The sequence below is a fragment of the Phyllobates terribilis genome, unplaced genomic scaffold (genome assembly GCF_046119375.1).
Source record: "Phyllobates terribilis strain yellow unplaced genomic scaffold, ASM4611937v1 Scaffold_11__3_contigs__length_659146591, whole genome shotgun sequence".
Classification (NCBI taxonomy): Eukaryota; Metazoa; Chordata; class Amphibia; order Anura; family Dendrobatidae; genus Phyllobates; species Phyllobates terribilis.
In genome coordinates, this window is record NW_027362771.1 from 202,359,495 (window position 1) to 202,376,910 (window position 17,416).

At 42.4% G+C, this 17,416-nt stretch overlaps 1 protein-coding gene across 6 annotated transcripts in view; it reads left to right on the forward strand.

Moving 5' to 3' along the window:
• The window catches only part of IMMP2L (inner mitochondrial membrane peptidase subunit 2), a 1,848,527-nt gene that overhangs the window by 33,252 nt on the left and 1,797,859 nt on the right, over positions 1–17,416 (forward strand). The window contains exon 4 of one of the 6 annotated variants that reach the window (XM_073651971.1): positions 7,121–7,435. The exons of the other annotated variants lie outside the window; for them this stretch is intronic. Coding sequence (XP_073508072.1) covers positions 7,121–7,217 — 97 coding nt within the window. The 3' untranslated portion in view covers positions 7,218–7,435. Of the gene's footprint in view, positions 1–7,120; positions 7,436–17,416 lie in introns of those variants that run through there. 6 annotated transcript variants of the gene reach the window in all.

Genomic DNA, 17,416 nt, shown 5'->3' on the forward strand with positions numbered 1-17,416 from the left:
TCAGCATAGAGGTGATAATGAAAGCCATGAGACTCTATGAGCTGTCCCAGGCCGAAGGTGTAGATGGAGCAGAGCAGGGGTCCTAGGGCTGAACCTTGGGGGACATCGACAGGGGGCGAGATGAGGAGGTGGTGTGTGAGTGGGAGACACTGAATGTCCTGTCTGTTAAGTATGAGGAGATCCAAGATAGGGCCAAGTCTTTGATGCCAAGAGAAGAGAGAGTCTGTAGTAAGAGGGAATGGTCCACTGTGACAAGGGCAGATGACAGGTCCAGGAGGAGAAGGACAGAGTAATGTCGCTTGGATTTGCCAGTTAGTAGGTCGTTGGTGACTTTAGTCAGGGCAGTTTCAGTGGAGTGATGCGGTCGGAAGCCAGATTGGAGGCAGTCAGAGTGGTGGGAGGGCAGTTCAGAATGGATGTGTTGTTCCAGTAGTTTTGAGGTGTAAGGGAGAAGTGATATGGGGCGATAGCTAGATAGAGAGGATGGGTCAAGGGATGGATTTTTGAGGATGGGTGTGATCGAGGCATGTTTGAAGCATGAGGGGAAGACACCAGTTGTTCATAGAACCTTATGGCAGATTTAGTAAAAACAAACACAGCATACTCAGGGAAGCAATGAGAATGAAATAAGAGCAATAACTTGCCACTTTTGACCTGGTGACTTATCCTCCTTAACCCTTTCACGTTCATGACCAATTTCCATTTTTTCGTTCTAGTTTTTTTCTCCCCTTCTTCCAAAAGCCATAACTTTTTTATTTTTTCATCCACATAGCCTTATGAGGGCTTGTTTTTTTCAGGACGAGTTGTATGTTTAAATTGCACTATTCATTTTATCATGTTAAGCACTGGAAAGTGGGTAAAAAATTCCAAGAGCGTCAAAATTGCAAAAAAAAGTGCAATTCCACAATTGTTTTTTTTTTATGTACCATATTCACTATATAGTAAAACTAAGCTGGCAGCATGATTCTCCAGGTCAGCAGATACCAAATATGTACTTTTTAAAAAAAATTTTAGGTGGGGGAAAAATAAAATTGCTTATGTTGCCATTTTCTGAGACCTGCTTCAGCACTGCTGTGTATAGCTGAAATCACGGTCTATGAGCGCCATCTACAGGCTGGCTTATACAGTAGTACCATATTGACAGGCATGGTGGTCTTCAGCAGACACCTGGCTGTCATAGCAATCTATTGATGCTCCGCAATCAAATCACGGGTGTGCCAATGGGCACATAGAATGATGCCACCTTGCCAGAGATTGACAACGGCATTTAACAGGTTAACATCCACGGGCAGAGCGCTGTTTCACCTGCTTTCTACAGGTAGATGACAGGGAAATCTGTCAGGAAAGATGCTTGCTTGGCTTTCGAGCCAACATCAAAGTCAGGGACCCGACATATGACATAACTGTACATCATATGTCGGGATGGGGTTAAATCAAGTATATCAAATCTAAAATCCGAAATCAAAGTTTTATCGGTCAATTATGACAGCACCACGAGAGTAGGGATCCGCCCACCAAGGACAGGCTTAAAAGGGGCGGCACCTCTCTCGCCTCAGTTTTGGTTTCCTGTCCTTGGTGGGGGAACCTCAAACAGGCTTACCTGTTGGAGATGTCTGGATACGACTGGAGAGGTGAGCTGTCGAGCAGCGCCCCTGCCTGGGGTCGGCAGCTCCAGCATCGCCCTGCGCGTCAGTGGAGGAACAGCTGTGGAGCAGCACCCCTGCTTGGGGTTGGCAGCCCCAGCATCGCACTGGCGCCGAATGGTTGCAGCTTCAGCGCCGCATGATACAGCTGTTCCAGGCCCTTAGTGGCCGTGCTCTTCCGGTCTCTCTATGTAGCCAGGGGCACGGAATGATGATTCCACTGTGCGCCTCGGTGGTCACGTGACCAGACCAGGAAGTTCCGGGCCACGTGTGTTCAGACACCGAGGGAGTGCTGCAATAACCCCTACAGCCAGCAGATGGCACGCTAAGAGGGAAGTCGCACCTGACATTAGCAGAAACGTGTAAAAAAAAAAAAAAAAACACCCTTTCTCAACCGGAAGTTGTTTTTTTTAAAAAAAAAAAAAAAGTGGAGCAGGTGCTGCTATATAAGCATCTATGCACCGTTGCTCCAGGCTTCCCAGCTACTTCTGACTCTGTCATAAAATGGAGTCAGAAAGTGAGCAACAGCAAATTCAGCAGCTGCCACCTTCACCATCTCAGTGGCTGCTTGGGGAGCCCCAGGAGACAAGACACCCTCGAGTTAACGGTAACACTCGGACCTCAGGAAGGCGAGGTTCTGCGACTAGGTCCAGTCATCGTAGCTCCAGCAGGATGGAAGAATCTGCAGCCTCCAGGGATGATTCCCCAGCTGAGAAAGGTCCTTCATCCAAACCGGTACCAGCCCTTTGAGCCGTCTGGGTAAGTGATCTTCGAGAAAGTTCAGTTAGTAATAGAGTGTCCCTTCTTCTTGTCTATTCTTAATAGGGGAAGAAGTGTGCCTCCAATTCCAAGCACAAGGAATGTGCATTATGTAAGGCCATATTGGCGGACTCATATCCCAAAAGGCTGTGCCAATCTTGTATTAACCAGACTTTGGCAGACGAGACCCCGAGTTTCGCCTCAGGGTTAAAAACCCTAGTCAAATCAGAGATCAGCAAAGTGCTCTCTAAAAAAGTTAAGAGAAATGAGGATACAGATTGTGAGGTCTCCCTCTCATCGGTCTATGAGGTGGACTCTGATGATTTATCTTCTTCCTCCTCTTCATCCTCGACCAGTGGTGCAGGTCAACATTGTTTCCCGCTAAATGAAATTGACGGTCTGGTTAAAGCAGTCCGCTCAACTATGGGCATTACAGATACCAGACCAGAAAAATCAGTCCAGGGTGTTATGTTCAGGGGACTGGGACAAAGGAAAAGAAGTGTTTTCCGATTAATGATAAACTTCAGGATCTGATACATAGGGAGTGGGAAAGACTTTAGAGAAAGGGCTCTCTTCCCCTTTCCTTTAAGAGGAAATACCCCTTTGAGGAAATACCCCTGTTCCTCCTGGGAGAAAGCCCCAAAGCTACATGTAGCTATAACAAAGGCATCTAGAAAGTCATCTCTCCCCTTTGATGATATGGGGGCTCTTAAAGACCCTTTGGACAGAAAAGCTGATACCTTTCTCAAAGGGACCTGGGAAACAACTGCTGGGGCTTTAAAGCCGGCAGTTGCTGCAACTTGTACTGTCAGGTCCTTGATGATATGATATGGCTAGAACAGCTTGAGTCCCATCTAAAAAATAAGACCTCCTGAAAGGAGATATTGTTTAATGTCCCACTCATGCAGGGGGCAGCAGCTTCCTAGCAGACCCCTCCGTGGACTCAGGTTGGCAGCAAGGTCAGCCGCCATGTTCAACGCAGCCTGTAGAGCCTTGTGGCTTAAGTGTTGGCTGGGAGATATCCAGGCCAGAACGAGACTGTGCTCTAGACCATGTGAGGGGGAACATCTCTTTGGACCAGTTCTGGATGAAATCTTGGATAAGGCAAGTGACATGAAAAAAGGGTTCCCTATCCTATCCATGCCTGCTTATAAACATTCATTTAGTAAAACAAGATTTGTGTGTAAAAGACCGCAGAGAGATCAGGATAAATGGGAAGATCGCAGGCCAAAAGGTAGAGGGCTTCTGTTCGGTTCTTCTTCTACTCGGGGACCCCGGAAGCCGAGGCAATGACTCGTAACCCAGGTAGGGGGGAGGCTGTTGGGCTTCTTGCCTGCCTGGACAAAAGTTTCAGGCAGTAATTGGATCCTTGATCTGATAGGTTCGGGTCTGAGGTTTGAGTTCCATGCGATTCCCCGTGGGAGATTCATCTTGACCCTGGTCCGTTCCTCAGTGTCAGAGCAGCTGGCCCTACAAAACGAGGTGCTGGACTGGTTCACAAGGCCTGGTGGAAGTCCCGGTGTCAGAAAGAGGGTTGGGATTCTACTTGCCTCTCTTCCTGGTCTCTAAGCCGGACGGCTCCTTCAGATTTATCATTAACTTAACCAGCAATGTCCCTGTTGGGTACTCTGACATCATGTTTCCCAGGGGTTCTGCGGGCACAATATCACTCCAGGGTTCTACAGTGGGATGTGCTATATAATGAAGTTTCGCTTAATGGATACCTGGAAGGAAAGATGTCCTTGTCACCCCGGTCAGTAAAGTCCTTACAGTTGTGGGAGGACGGGGCGAAATATAATTCTGGGATGTATTAACAGAAGCATACAGTCTAGATCACGTGAAGTCATTATCGCGCTTTACTCCTCTTTGGTCAGACCTCATCTGGAATACTGTGTCCAGTTTTGGGCACCACATTTTAAAAAAGACATTGACAAACTGGAGCAAGTTCAGAGAAGAGCGACCAGAATGGTGACCGGTCTGCAAACCATGTCCTATGAGGAACGGTTACAGGATTTGGGAATGTTTAGCTTGCAAAAAAGAAGACTGAGAGGAAACTTAATAGCTGTCTACAAATATCTCAAGGGCTGTCACATTGTAGAAGGATCATCTTTATTCTCATTTGCACAAGGAAAGACTAGAAGCAATGGGATGAAACTGAATGGGAGGAGACACAGATTGGATATTAGAAAAAACTTTTTGACAGTTAGGGTGATCAAAGAGTGGAACAGGCTGCCACGAGAGGTGGTGAGTTCTCCTTCAATGGATGTCTTCAAACAGAGAGCTGTCTGAGATGATTTAGCGAATCCTGCTTTGAGCAGGGGGTTGGACCAGATGACCCAGGAGGTCCCTTCCAACTCTACCATTCTATGATTCTATCTCGAGGGGTTCCCTGGGTACTTAGAACCACTAGAACAATTACCACCGATGCGAGTCCCAGTGGGTGGGTAGCCCATCTGGGGGATATGGTAGCCCAGGGGACCTGGTCAAATAGCAAAGTGTCTCTCCTCCAATGCAAAAGAACTGCTGGCGGTAGACAAGGCGGTTAATAATTTCTTCGTTTTCTTCCAAGGTCAGAATGTAAAGATCTTTTCGGATAATAGAGTTGCGGTGGCATACATGAACCACCAAGGGGGTACACGTTCAAGATCGCTGATGAGAGTGACAGATTATCTGTTTCAGATCACGGAAAGTCATTTCCTTTCCTTAACGACTCTCCATATAAGGGGGAACAGAAAATACAAGAGCTGACTAGTTAAGCCGCTATCCTCTAAGGCTGGGAGAATGGGAAATAAAACAAGACGTTTTCTCCCAAATAGTCCGATGATGGGGGCCTCCGGTGGTAGACCTGTGTGCCACAAGACTAAATCGGAAGACAAGGCTCTTCTGTTCCCTAAATCCCAGAGAAAATCCCCTGGCAGTGAACACTCTCCTGATACCTTGGGATTTCAGCCTGGCCTATGCCTTTCCCCCTTTGGCTCTTCTTCCCATGGTCATAAGAAAGATCAGGGAGGACAAGACGAGGGTTCTGCTGGTCGCACCCTTTTGGCCCAGGAGACCCTGGTTCTCATGCCTGAGGAGCATGTCCATCTCCGTTCCTTGTGTCCTGCCCGAGGTTCCGAATCTAATCTTCCAGGGTCCAATAGTCCATCCTCAAGCATCTGGCCTCCACTTGACGGTATGGAACTTGAAAGGTCACTGCTAAGTCAGAAAGGGTTTTCTCAAGATCTAGTAGCTACCCTAATGCGTAGCAGAAGACCTGTTACAACTCGAATTTATGCCAGAACTTGGAAGAAGTTTTTGTCTTTTTCTAGATCTAGAGTTGATGAGGGGGCGCTAGTAGGAAAGGTTTTGGAGTTTTTACAAAAGGGTCTTGAACTAGGGTTATCCACCAGCACCCTAAAAGTTCAGTTTTATGCCTTAGGCACCCCATGTAGCTGTAATCTGGCGGGCAACTATTGGGTTTCTCAGTTCATTAAGGCAGCGTTTAGATCTAGACCCATCGTCAAAAGCAACTTGGTTCCCTGGAATCTAAATTTGGTTCTAAAGGCATTGACTAGCTCGCCTTTTGAGCCAATAGAATCAGCAACCCTTAAATCCCTCTTCCTTAAAACTGTGCTGCTAATGGCTTTAACCTCGGCTAAGAGGATTAGTGACATTCAGGCCCTGTCTATGACCTTGCCATTTACTCAAATCCTGGATGATAGGCGGGATCAGGTTTGAAAATTACTCTATCTCCCTAAGGTAGCTACACGTTTCCACAGACTTCAGGAAGTAGTCCTACCCTTCTTATGTCCTAATCCGAGTAATCCGAAAGAAGCAGAGTTTCATACATTAGACGTGAGGAGATGTGTGGTTAGGTACCTCTCGGTTACCAAAAACTTTAGGAAAGATAGTTCATTGTTTATATCCTACCAAGGGGTTAGGAATGGGTTTAATGTCACAAAGTCCACCATAGCTAGATGGATTAGAGAAGCTATTTCTCTAGCTTATTCATCTAGCGGCAAGGAAGTGCCACAAGGGTTGAAGACTCACTCCACCCGAGCTGTGGTGACCTCCTGGGCGGAGAAGACAGGTGTCTCGATTGAAGACATATGTAAGGCTGCTACCTGATCGTCTCCCTCTACATTATATAGGCACTATAGACTGGATATGGGTGTTTCAACTGACCTCACCTTTGGGAGAAGAGTGCTCCAGGCTGTGGTGCCTCCCTAGACTGCTTTATATCTGTAATTCTCTCATGGTGCTGTCATGGTCGAACGATAGTCCTACGTTTCTTACCGGTAATGACCATGAGAGACCATGACAGCACCCTTATATTCCCTCCTTTCACATTTGTGGGAGCACTTCCTGTTTATTAATTATAATTTCACACTTAATAGGTGTTGTATGGTATAGTAATTTTGTGATTGTTTGCTATGTTTATTAACCTGGCAGTCCTTTCAAGGTTCTGTAATCCCAACCGAGGCGAGAGAGAGGTGCCGCCCCTTTTAAGCTTGTAGGTTTCCTGTCATTGGTGGGCGGATCCCCTCTCTCGTGGTGCTGTCATGGTCTCTGAAAAATCCCATTACCGGTAAGTAACTTATGACTTTTAATAAAAAAAATGGTTTAGTTGGACATAAAAAAAAAAAAAAAAAAAAAGCCTCTTAGCAGCAACACATATTTGTCATCACAGCGTCCGTATATGACCTACTGTAAAACTGTCATTATTTATCCCACAGAGTGAGCCCTGCGAAACAAAATATGAAAAAGCCACCCATATGCCAAGCCCGGAAAAGTATGGACAAAATGTATTGGATAAAAAGTCTCAAAAAGTAACATTGTAGTGACACATTGAATCATGTAACCAGGAGCAACATGCCTGCGTAGAAACATGTAATGGAATGAAAAGACAATTACAAATATACTTATCTGCAGCTGTTGTAGCTGTTAGGACAGATGGGGGCAGGTTATAATGTAGTGGACAACTCATTGAGGCTATAAAATCAAAACTAATTATTTAATGTAAGTTCCAGTGAAAAAAGTAAGACAAAAATAACTTTTAACTATGTAACTTAAGCTTTATTTCCTGCCGGATCTCCTGTAGAACATTTTTTGTAAATTGTATTCTTTCCCATAGTCCTTTTTTCTTCTTTAAAGCAGCAGGAGATCGTTTAATGCTGTAATCCTTTAAATATAACTAGAGCATTCAATATGCAGTACTTTGTTTTTATTTTGTCGAAAAACATTGATGTGAACTCATAAACAATAAGTTATAAATTGGCCAACATAATGATAGCGTACTCTTTTGTGAAAACACTAAGGCGATTCATGTTGTGTTAGTAATTATATAACTTATAAGATTTTGAAGCACAGTTCATTATTTTCTTAATAATAACTCACACAATAGTATATCATTAATTTGTCGTGGCTTTGTCCTAGGTTTATTTGTTTCAACTAGTAGTAGGATTATAATGCAGTAAGCTGTTGTATCTTCTTAATGAGTATTTTTGTCTTCATAAATCATTATGTATATTTAGTGTTGGGGGCTTCTAATGCTAAATAACTGATAAAGCCTGTAGAGAACACTGATATATTGTTATATTTGATCAATAAATGATAAACTGCTCTTTTGTAAAAGCACTAAGGAGATTGCAGTACAGTTAAAATCAGAAGTTTACATACACTATATAAAAAGGCACATATGCATGTTTTTCTCAATATCGGACATGAAATCAGAATAAACCTTTCCCATTTTAGGTCAATTAGGGTTACCATAATTTTTAATATTTGCCAAATGCCAGAATAATGAGAGAGATAATGTTTTAAGGCATGTTTATTACATACTGCCAAGTCAAAAGTTTACATTCACTAAGATTACTATGCCTTTAAACAATTTTGGACTACCCATATGATGTTGTCATGTGTTTGGAAGCTTTTTCTAGCAACATCTGAGTTAATTAGATGTATTTTAATGCACACCTGAAACACACTGCTTCTTTGTGTAACATCATGGGAAAGTCTAAAGAAATCAGCCAAGATATCAGGAAGAGAATTGTGGACTTGCACAAGTCTGGGTCATCCTTTGGTACAATTTCAAGATACCTGAAGGTGCCTCGTTCATCTGTACAAACAAGATGGGAATGTCCAGCCATCATACCGCTCAGGAAGGAGACGGGTTCTGTGTCCCAGAGATGAACATACTTTGGTCCGACATGTGCATATCAACCCAAGGGAAAAAAGCAAAAGACCTTGTGAAGATGATGGCACTAGCTGGTAAGATAGTGTCAATATCCACAGTGAATCAAGTACTGTGTCGGCATGGGCTGAAAGGCCACTCTGCCAGGAAGAAGCCATTACTCCAAAAGAAACATAAAAAAGACAGATTAATGTTTGCAATTGCACACAGAAACAAGGACCTTAATTTTTGGAGACCTGTCCTGTGGTCTGATGAAACTACAATTGAACTTTTTGGGCATAATGACAATTGTTAAGTTTGGAGGAAAAAGGGAGAAGAACACCATTCCATCTGTGAAACACTGGGGTGGCAGCATCATGTTGTGGGGTTGTTTTGCTGCAGGAGGGACTGGTGCACTTCACAAAATAGATGGCATCATGAGAAAAGAAGATTATTTGGCAATACTGAAGCAACATCTCAAGACATCAGCCAGGAAGTTAAAGCTTTGGCAGAAATGGGTCTTCCAAATGGACAGTGACCCGAAGCTTACTGCCAAAATGCTGTCAAAATGGCTTAAGGATAATAAAGTGGCCATCATAAAGCCCTGATCGCAATCCTATTGAAAATTTATGGTCAAAGCTAAAGGTGGCAGGTGCGAGCAAGGCGACCTACAAACCTGGATCAGTTAAACCAGTTTTGTCAGGAGGAATGGGCCCAAATTCTGACCCAACTATTGTGAGAAGCTTGTGGAAGGATATCCCAAACGTTTGACCCAAGTCATTCAGTTTAAGGGCAATGGTACCAAATACTAATGAAATGTATGTAAACTTTTGACTTTGCAATAAGTAATAAAAATGCCTTAAAACATTGTCTCTCTCTCTCATTATTCTGGCATTGGGCAAATGTTAAAAATGATGGTAATCCTAATTGACCTAAAACGGGAAAGGTTTATTCTGATTTCATGTCAGATACTGAATAAAACATGCATATGTCTTTTTATATGGTGTATGTAAACTTCTGGTTTCAACTGTATATACAATATTATACACTGTGGTCTCCTTAGAAGATCAGCCTACAGCTGCGTTTCATAGGAGAATCAGTGTGGCTGTATAATGGTCTTTACCGGGCCCAAGGATGTCACTATAAACCATTCATCCCCTGTGATCACATTGTGGGGTGCTGGTAAGCAAGTAATCTGGCGATTGCACTATTTAAATGCCGCTGTCAGTGATATGATAGTGTCATTTAAAAAGTTAAACCTCCGCTATCTCAGCTAGCACCAATCCCTGCTGTTACGGCAGATGCTGGATGTGTATTACAGCCAGCAACTGCCTTTTATGGAGCAGGCACAGCTCCTCCACCTGCTTTAATCATTTGCACCTTGACCATGATGTACATATATGGCAGGATGCATGAAGGGTTTAAAAAGGACATGTCTGCTTTATTAACTACTTGTATTTTGCATATAAAAATAGCAATTCTAAAAAGTTACTTATAACTCTAGTTTGTACCATTTATTCAATTATAGATGCATTGACAACTGGTTATTACCTTTAAAGGGACTCTGTCAGCACAGAATTACTGTTCACACTAAGTCCCACTGCTCGGTGTTTCACCGAGGGTCAATCATTTAAATTCACCTTCCCACCTGCTTGTTTTCTCTCCATCTCCACCTCCCCTCTTCTTTGACAGCTCTGGTTTCATAAAGCCAGAGAAGGGTGGAGATGGATGGAAACCAAGCAGGTGGGAAGGTGTTTGTAAATGATCGGCCCTGCCATGATGCTTCGAGCGCCTATACTTAGTTTGAACAGTCATTCTATGCTGACAAAGTCCCCTTAACCTTATCAGTGGTTACTATAATGTCCACATAAGCGGAATTTATGCCTGTGCAGGCTAGTTTACTCTTTAGCCCCTTAATGATGTGGCCTATTTGGAATGTTGGGATACAATCCCATTTTCAAGTGTGGCATGTTATTAAAGGCATTTCAAAATTATTGTTGCTTTATGTATCCAAGATACATCAGTTAACAAAAACATGACCCTATTTTTGAAAACTACACCCCTGAAGTAAATTTATCTAAGGGTATATTTTTGTGTACATCTTTGACAGCAGCATTTGAATAGAATGCGCTCTGGTGCCCGATATCATCGGCCTTTGATTGTGGTTGACCGATGGGTTACTATGATAGTCTCATAGATTGTAGTTTGCGAGCAGGGCCCTCACTCCTCTTGGTATCTGAGTTATATTTATTCTGTAATGCCTGTATTGTGTCTGTACAAGTCCCCTCTAAAATTGTAAAGTGCTGCGGAATATGTTGGCGCTATAAAAATAAAAATTATTATGATAGTCGGGGGTCTGCTAAAGTCCCCAGTATCTGTCAACTCATTCCCTCTGTGAATCTCAGCCATAGGCTAAACTCCATAGGAGACTGAGATGTTTACTATTTGCAATATAGTAGTATATAGTTGTTTTTTCATTTAAAGGTCTTTGGCTCGATCTTGAGCCATGGCAACTTGGTAGATGAACGATTTGTAGGAGGATTGATAAAGCCATTGGGTTGCTTGTCTTCCTCTTTGCCTTGTAACTTCTATTTTTCCGACCACAATGTCCTTCTACAGTGATTGCTCTTTTCATATAATGTGTCCAAAGTAGGCAAGTTGTAGCTTGGTGATTCTTACTTCGAGTGACATGTCTGGATTGATTTGCTCCAAAATTTATTTATTTGTCCTTCTTCTTCTTGCCATCTATGTTATTGATAACATCCTTCTACAGCACCATATTTCGAAGGCATCGATTCTTCTGCTGTCTTGTTTCTTTATCATCCACGTGTCACATTTGTATGTTACCACATGAAAGACCAAACTATGTATGTCCCATGTCTTTGTCACCAATGAAATGTTCCTCAATTTGAAGACCTTGTCCAGTGATTTCATTGTTGATTAGCTCATAGCTATTCTCCTATTGACTTCTGGTGTTGTCGCTGCATCTTGAGTAATTATTGATCCGAGTAGGTTGAATTCTGTCACACACACAGGTGACACACGTGGTTCATGGACCCACCGTGCAACAGTCGTACGTGGCAGTAGTAAATATCTTTATCTTCTTTGTATTAAGTGGCAGTCCCATGTTTGAGCTTTCCATCTTGACACTCTGTAGTAAGTCTTTCAATCCATCTACGCTTGTTGCTATCAGTGTTATTAGTGTGTTTAATATATATGATCAAATTATTACATATTGAGTCCCCTAAGTTTTTAAAAATTAAAAATATACAGTACAGACCAAAAGTTTGGACACACCTTCTCATTTAAAGATTTTTCTGTATTTTCTTGACTATGAAAATTGTACATTCACACTGAAGGCATCAAAACTATGAATTAACACATGTGGAATTATATACTTAACAAAAATGTGTGAAACAACTGAAAATATGTCTTATATTCTAGGTTCTTCAAAGTAGCCACCTTTTTCCTTTGATGACTGCTTTGCACACTCTTGGCATTCTCTTGATGAGCTTCAAGAGGTAGTCACCGGAAATGGTCTTCCAGCAATCTTGAAGGAGTTCCCAGAGATGCTTAGCACTTGTTGGCCCTTTTGCCTTCACTCTGCGGTCCAGCTCACCCCAAACCATCTCGACTGGGTTCAGGTCTGGTGACTGTGGAGGCCAGGTCATCTGGCGTAGCACCCCATCACTGTCCTTCTTGGTCAAATAGCCCTTACATAGCCTGGAGGTGTGTTTGGGGTCATTGTCCTGTTGAAAAATAAATGATGGTCCAACTAAACGCAAACCGGATGGAATAGCATGCCACTGCAAGATGCTGTGGTAGCCATGCTGGTTCAGTATGCCTTCAATTTTGAATAAATCTCCAACAGTGTCACCAGCAAAGCACCCCCACACCATCACACCTCCTCCTCCATGCTTTTTTTTTGTCACCTCATCTCTCTAAACCCTTCCTAACACTAAGCAATCAAAGCAACGTATGTACACAAAATTGATATGACTAAAAATATCTTACCATGCAAAAAAACAGCCTTCACTCACGCATCAACAGAAAATAAAAATGTTATGAGTCTCAGAAAATAGTGAAACAAAGCAAAAATTTTTTTTACAACATTCTCAATTTTTTTTATCGTTTAAATGCAAAACAATTGATGCATGTTTGATGTCGCCATAATCGGACTGATATGGATCTTGTGTCCAGGTCATATTTATCACACAATGAATACCGTAAAAACAAACACAAAAACAATGGCGCAATTGCATTTTTTTTCACCATTTCATTACACTATTTTTCCCGGAGTTTCTATACATTGTATGGTAAAATTAAGCATTATCTTACTGAAGTGGATCAGCACGATTAAAAAGATACCAATTTTATATATAATCATAAGAGGAAATAGGGAGTACGGTATATATTAAAAAATTGAGAAGCCTGGTGGATTTTTCAATGAAATACTAGAATTCCCTGTGGACTTAATTTACACAAAGATATTGTTACATTATTGAATTCGACGTTTTCCTGCTTTGTCTTGTTTTCAATATTATACTTGCATACTAGTTATTTATTTAATTGTACTATGTATATACCTGTATTTTGTATAATTGCTGTTCACTTTTTCTTTTTGATGGTTTATTTTTCTGGCAGTGAAGTACATGGTCAATTCTATTTTGTGGGTCTTATGCTATGGTCTTTCTAGGCAGCACTGCATGACCCATTATCTTTACAGATTGCCAGTGTCTGGGAACTTCACTTCTCAAATTGAGTTATCAGTGTTCTAATTTGCTGGTTTTACTGTTTCATACTTTAATTTTCCTATTACCTTCTTATCTCATATCAGGTGTGTTCAATCGGAACTTCAAACTATTTAAGCTGAGCTGTCTAGACATTTTTAGTTTACCATGATTAACCCCTTTAAAGCCCATGACGTATTAATACGCGTCTGTGCTGTGGGCTTTAAGAGCCTGACCCGTATTAGTACGTCATCGCGATCGCCGCCGGGTGTCAGCTGATTGTCACAGCTGACACCCGGTACTATGTGCAGGGAGCGGTCCCGCACCGCTCCCGGCACATTAACCCCCGCAATGCTGTGATCGAAGTCGATCGCAGCATTGCTGTGGCAAGGGGAGGTGATCGGTATACTCGCCTCCTCTTCCGGCCTCCAGCTCTGTCTGCCGCGGCTTCCCGGGTGTTGCCATGACGACCCGATGTCGTCATGACAACATCCGGGTCACCAGACAGCAGTAAGATTGTTTGGACATGCGCAGTGCATCTCCAAACTATCTTCTCCCTGTCCAGCGCTGACTGCCTGCATGGCACAGGAATGGTGCTGCATTCCTGTGCCATGCAGGCGATCAGAATAAAAAAAGTGAAAGTCCCATAGTGGGGCAAAGTAAAAAAGTAGAAAAACTCTCAGAAAGTGAAAAAAAAAAATAAAAAAAAATTGTAAAAATATAAAAAAATAAATAAAAAAAATAATCCACTAAAAATAAAAATATAATGTACCCATCAATAAATATTATTATGAAAAAACAAACAAACAATAAAAGTACACATATTTGATATCGCCGCGTCTGTAACAACCTGGCCTATAAAACTGTTCCACTAGTTAACCCCTTCAGTGAACACGGTAAAAAAAAACAAAGCAAAAAACAATGCTTTATCATCATACCGCCAAACAAAAAATGGAATAACACGCGATCAAAAAGACGAATATAAATAAAAATTGTATCGCTGAAAACGTCATCTCGTCCCGCAAAAAACAAGCCGCCATACAGCTTCATCATCCGAAAAATCAAAAAGTTAGAGCTCTCAGAATAAAGCGATGCAAAAAAATATTTTTTTCTATATAATAGCTTTTATTGTGTAAAAGCGCCAAAACATAAAAAACGATATAAATGTGGTACCGCTGTAAACGTATTGACCTGAAGAATAAAGCTACCTTATCAATTTTACCACACCCGGAGCAGAATAAAAAAAATGTAAAAAAACACAATTCCTGAATTGTTAGTTGTTGTTTATTCTGCCTCCCAAAAGCTGGAATAGAAAGCGATCAAAAAATGTCACATGCCTGAAAATGGCACCAATAAAAACGTCAACTCATCCCACAAAAAACAAGCCGTCACATGACTCTGTCTGCCAAAATATGGCGATGCAAAAACTAGATTTTACGAAATATGTGTCTTTTAGTGTGTGACAGCTGTCAATCATAAAAACCCGATATGATAATGGTATCGCTGTAATCGCACTGACCCCAAGAATAAAGTAATCTCATCACTTATACCGCACGAGGAACGGCGTAAAAAATAAACGCTAGGGCTGGGGTTGGGGTTGTGCTAATGTTAGGGTTGGGGTTGTTTTTTTTTCAAAAGTAAAAAAAAAAAAATAAATAAATATGACGATATGGCGACTAGTGTTGAACGCAAGTGCTCGCTACTTGAGTTTGCATCGGGTGCACTGAGTATTGACAATTACAAATATGTATCGTTTATTTATTTTTATTAGTTTTTTTGTAATAAAATCCGAACTTTCCTAAGAATTTGTTTTTTTGTCGTCCCATTCTAAAAACCTTAACATTTATCTTTCATAGATGGATTTGTTTGTGGGCTTATTTTTTGCAGGACAAGTTATATTTTTCATTGTTATCATTTTGATGTACATTTCGCTATTTTGTTGACTCATTACATTCTTCGGAGATCAACAAAAATCAAGTTATTTTGTCATTGATTTTTAAATATATATATTATAATTTATTACTTTTGTGCAATAAAATTCTTTGGGATAATCCAGATTTTTCTCATGCGAGTTGTATGTGTGTTTTTCTCTTAGCTACGATAGTCTATGGGGTAGGTCACATCATGTACCGTATTTTTCGGACTGTAAGACGCACTCCCCCCCCCCCCCCCCCAAATTTAGGGGGAAAATGGGGGGGGGGGCCTTATTGTCCGAACGTAACTTACCGGGTAGTTGCGGTGATGGTAGAGCGGGATCGCAGGGCCCTCCGTTCCCTCCGGAACCCAGTGGCGGCAGTAGAAGAAGAAGAGGTGAGATGCTCCGTCGTCTGGCTGTCCGCGGTGAGGCGATGAGTTAGAGCGGCGTGTGCGTCTTTGCTGTGACCATCTTCTTGAAGCTGTAATCTACAGGAAAATGGCCTTTGACTGCGAGCTCGGGCCGCCATTTTCCTGGAGATCACAACTTTAGGAAGATGGCCATAGCCACCAGAAAGCTGCACATGCCGCTCTGCCACGCACCGGCCCCTGACAGGCAGACAGCGGCCCCTGCCAGCCATGCACCGGCCCCTGACAGGCAGACTGCGACTCCTGCCAGCCACGCATTGGCCCCTGACAGGCATCTCACTTCTGCTGCAGTCGCCGGGTTCCTGAGAGAGGGAACCGCCTTCTCGCACCCAGGGTCTGCAGCATTCCTCCACTCCCTCCGGCTTCCTGAAGGACCCTGCCTCCTGGGACCCCACTCTGCTGCCCCTCGGTAAGATACCGTACCTATTCAGACTATAAGATGGACCCCCATCTTATTAAAAAATATTTTTTTCCTATTTTCTACCCCAAAATTTGTGGTTCGTCCTTTGGTCCAGTGCGTCTTATAGTCCGAAAAATACGGCATATGTATTTTTTCCGGAACGAGTGGTCCCCAAAAAATAATGTAGACATGTTCTATTTTGATCCAGGTCTTTGATCAATCTCGGCAATGCAAGTCTATGAGTCTGTGAAAAAATCAGATAACACTCAGTTACCATCTGAGTGTTGTCCGTTTTTCATAACCTGTTTGATATAAGAAGCTCGAGAAGCCTCCATCAGTTAATTTTTCTGACTGAACTCTGATTGTAAAAATGGACACACTGGCCACTCTGATGAAACGCTGATCAAAAAGTAAAAAAACACTGATGAAACTTTGTGATTTTTTTTGTGTAGAAAAAACTGTTTAGAGAATAATTTAAAAGAAATATTTATATTGAGCCACAAGTTTTTGTTGATGGGGGATGTTTGAGAATTTGGTACCGTTCCCGACATGACAGCACTCGCATTCCCGGGGCTCCAGTGCTGTTGTGGTGACACATGACCCCGGCTCCCAATCAGCGCTGCCGGCACTGTCCCTACTTTCGGACAAATTGAACATGAAGAAGAAGTCCGGGCTGCGACTGCTCTTTGACTTCCTCTTAATGTTCTATTCAACAGGAGATGGGGACAGTGACTCCAGTGCTGATTGGGTGCTGGCATCACAAGTCACAACAACAGCACGGTAGCCCCGGGGAGAGCAAGTGCCGACACAGCAGAAATGGCGCCAGCACGGGAGGTGAGCATAAACTTTTTTTTTTATTTTACCATGGCCATCCGCCTGAAAAAGACACTGTATGCACATACCTCAAAAATGGAATGCAATGAGGAAGCCAAGTAATAACTAGCAACTTCCTGCCATATCTTGGGAGTTTATGTAGGGTGCCTGCCCCTTTGGCAACAGTAGGAAGCTGATAACTTCAGTTTAGCTGCTGGACAGTGCACACACCTATTCTGCCTGACTGGACAGCACAACAACTCCCTACAACACAAATATTGGTAGCTGGACAGATGCTGTGCAGTCCAGCAATATTGTCCATGACGTCTCCTTCATCTTCATTGCCTGCAGAACCTGGAGACAAAGTCAGTCATTGCTGGAACACGTCTGGATAATGATGTAACAACATATATCATTTATTTATATTTTATTACTTTTTTACAGCTCTAAATGCTGGGTAGTGGTGAATGAGATGGAATTACAGCCCCTTTTCATCTCATCAGGAGCACACTCAAACAGCTGGTGTCAGGTGTCACAAACAGCAGGAGATCCCAGTAGAAAATAGTAGCGTTTT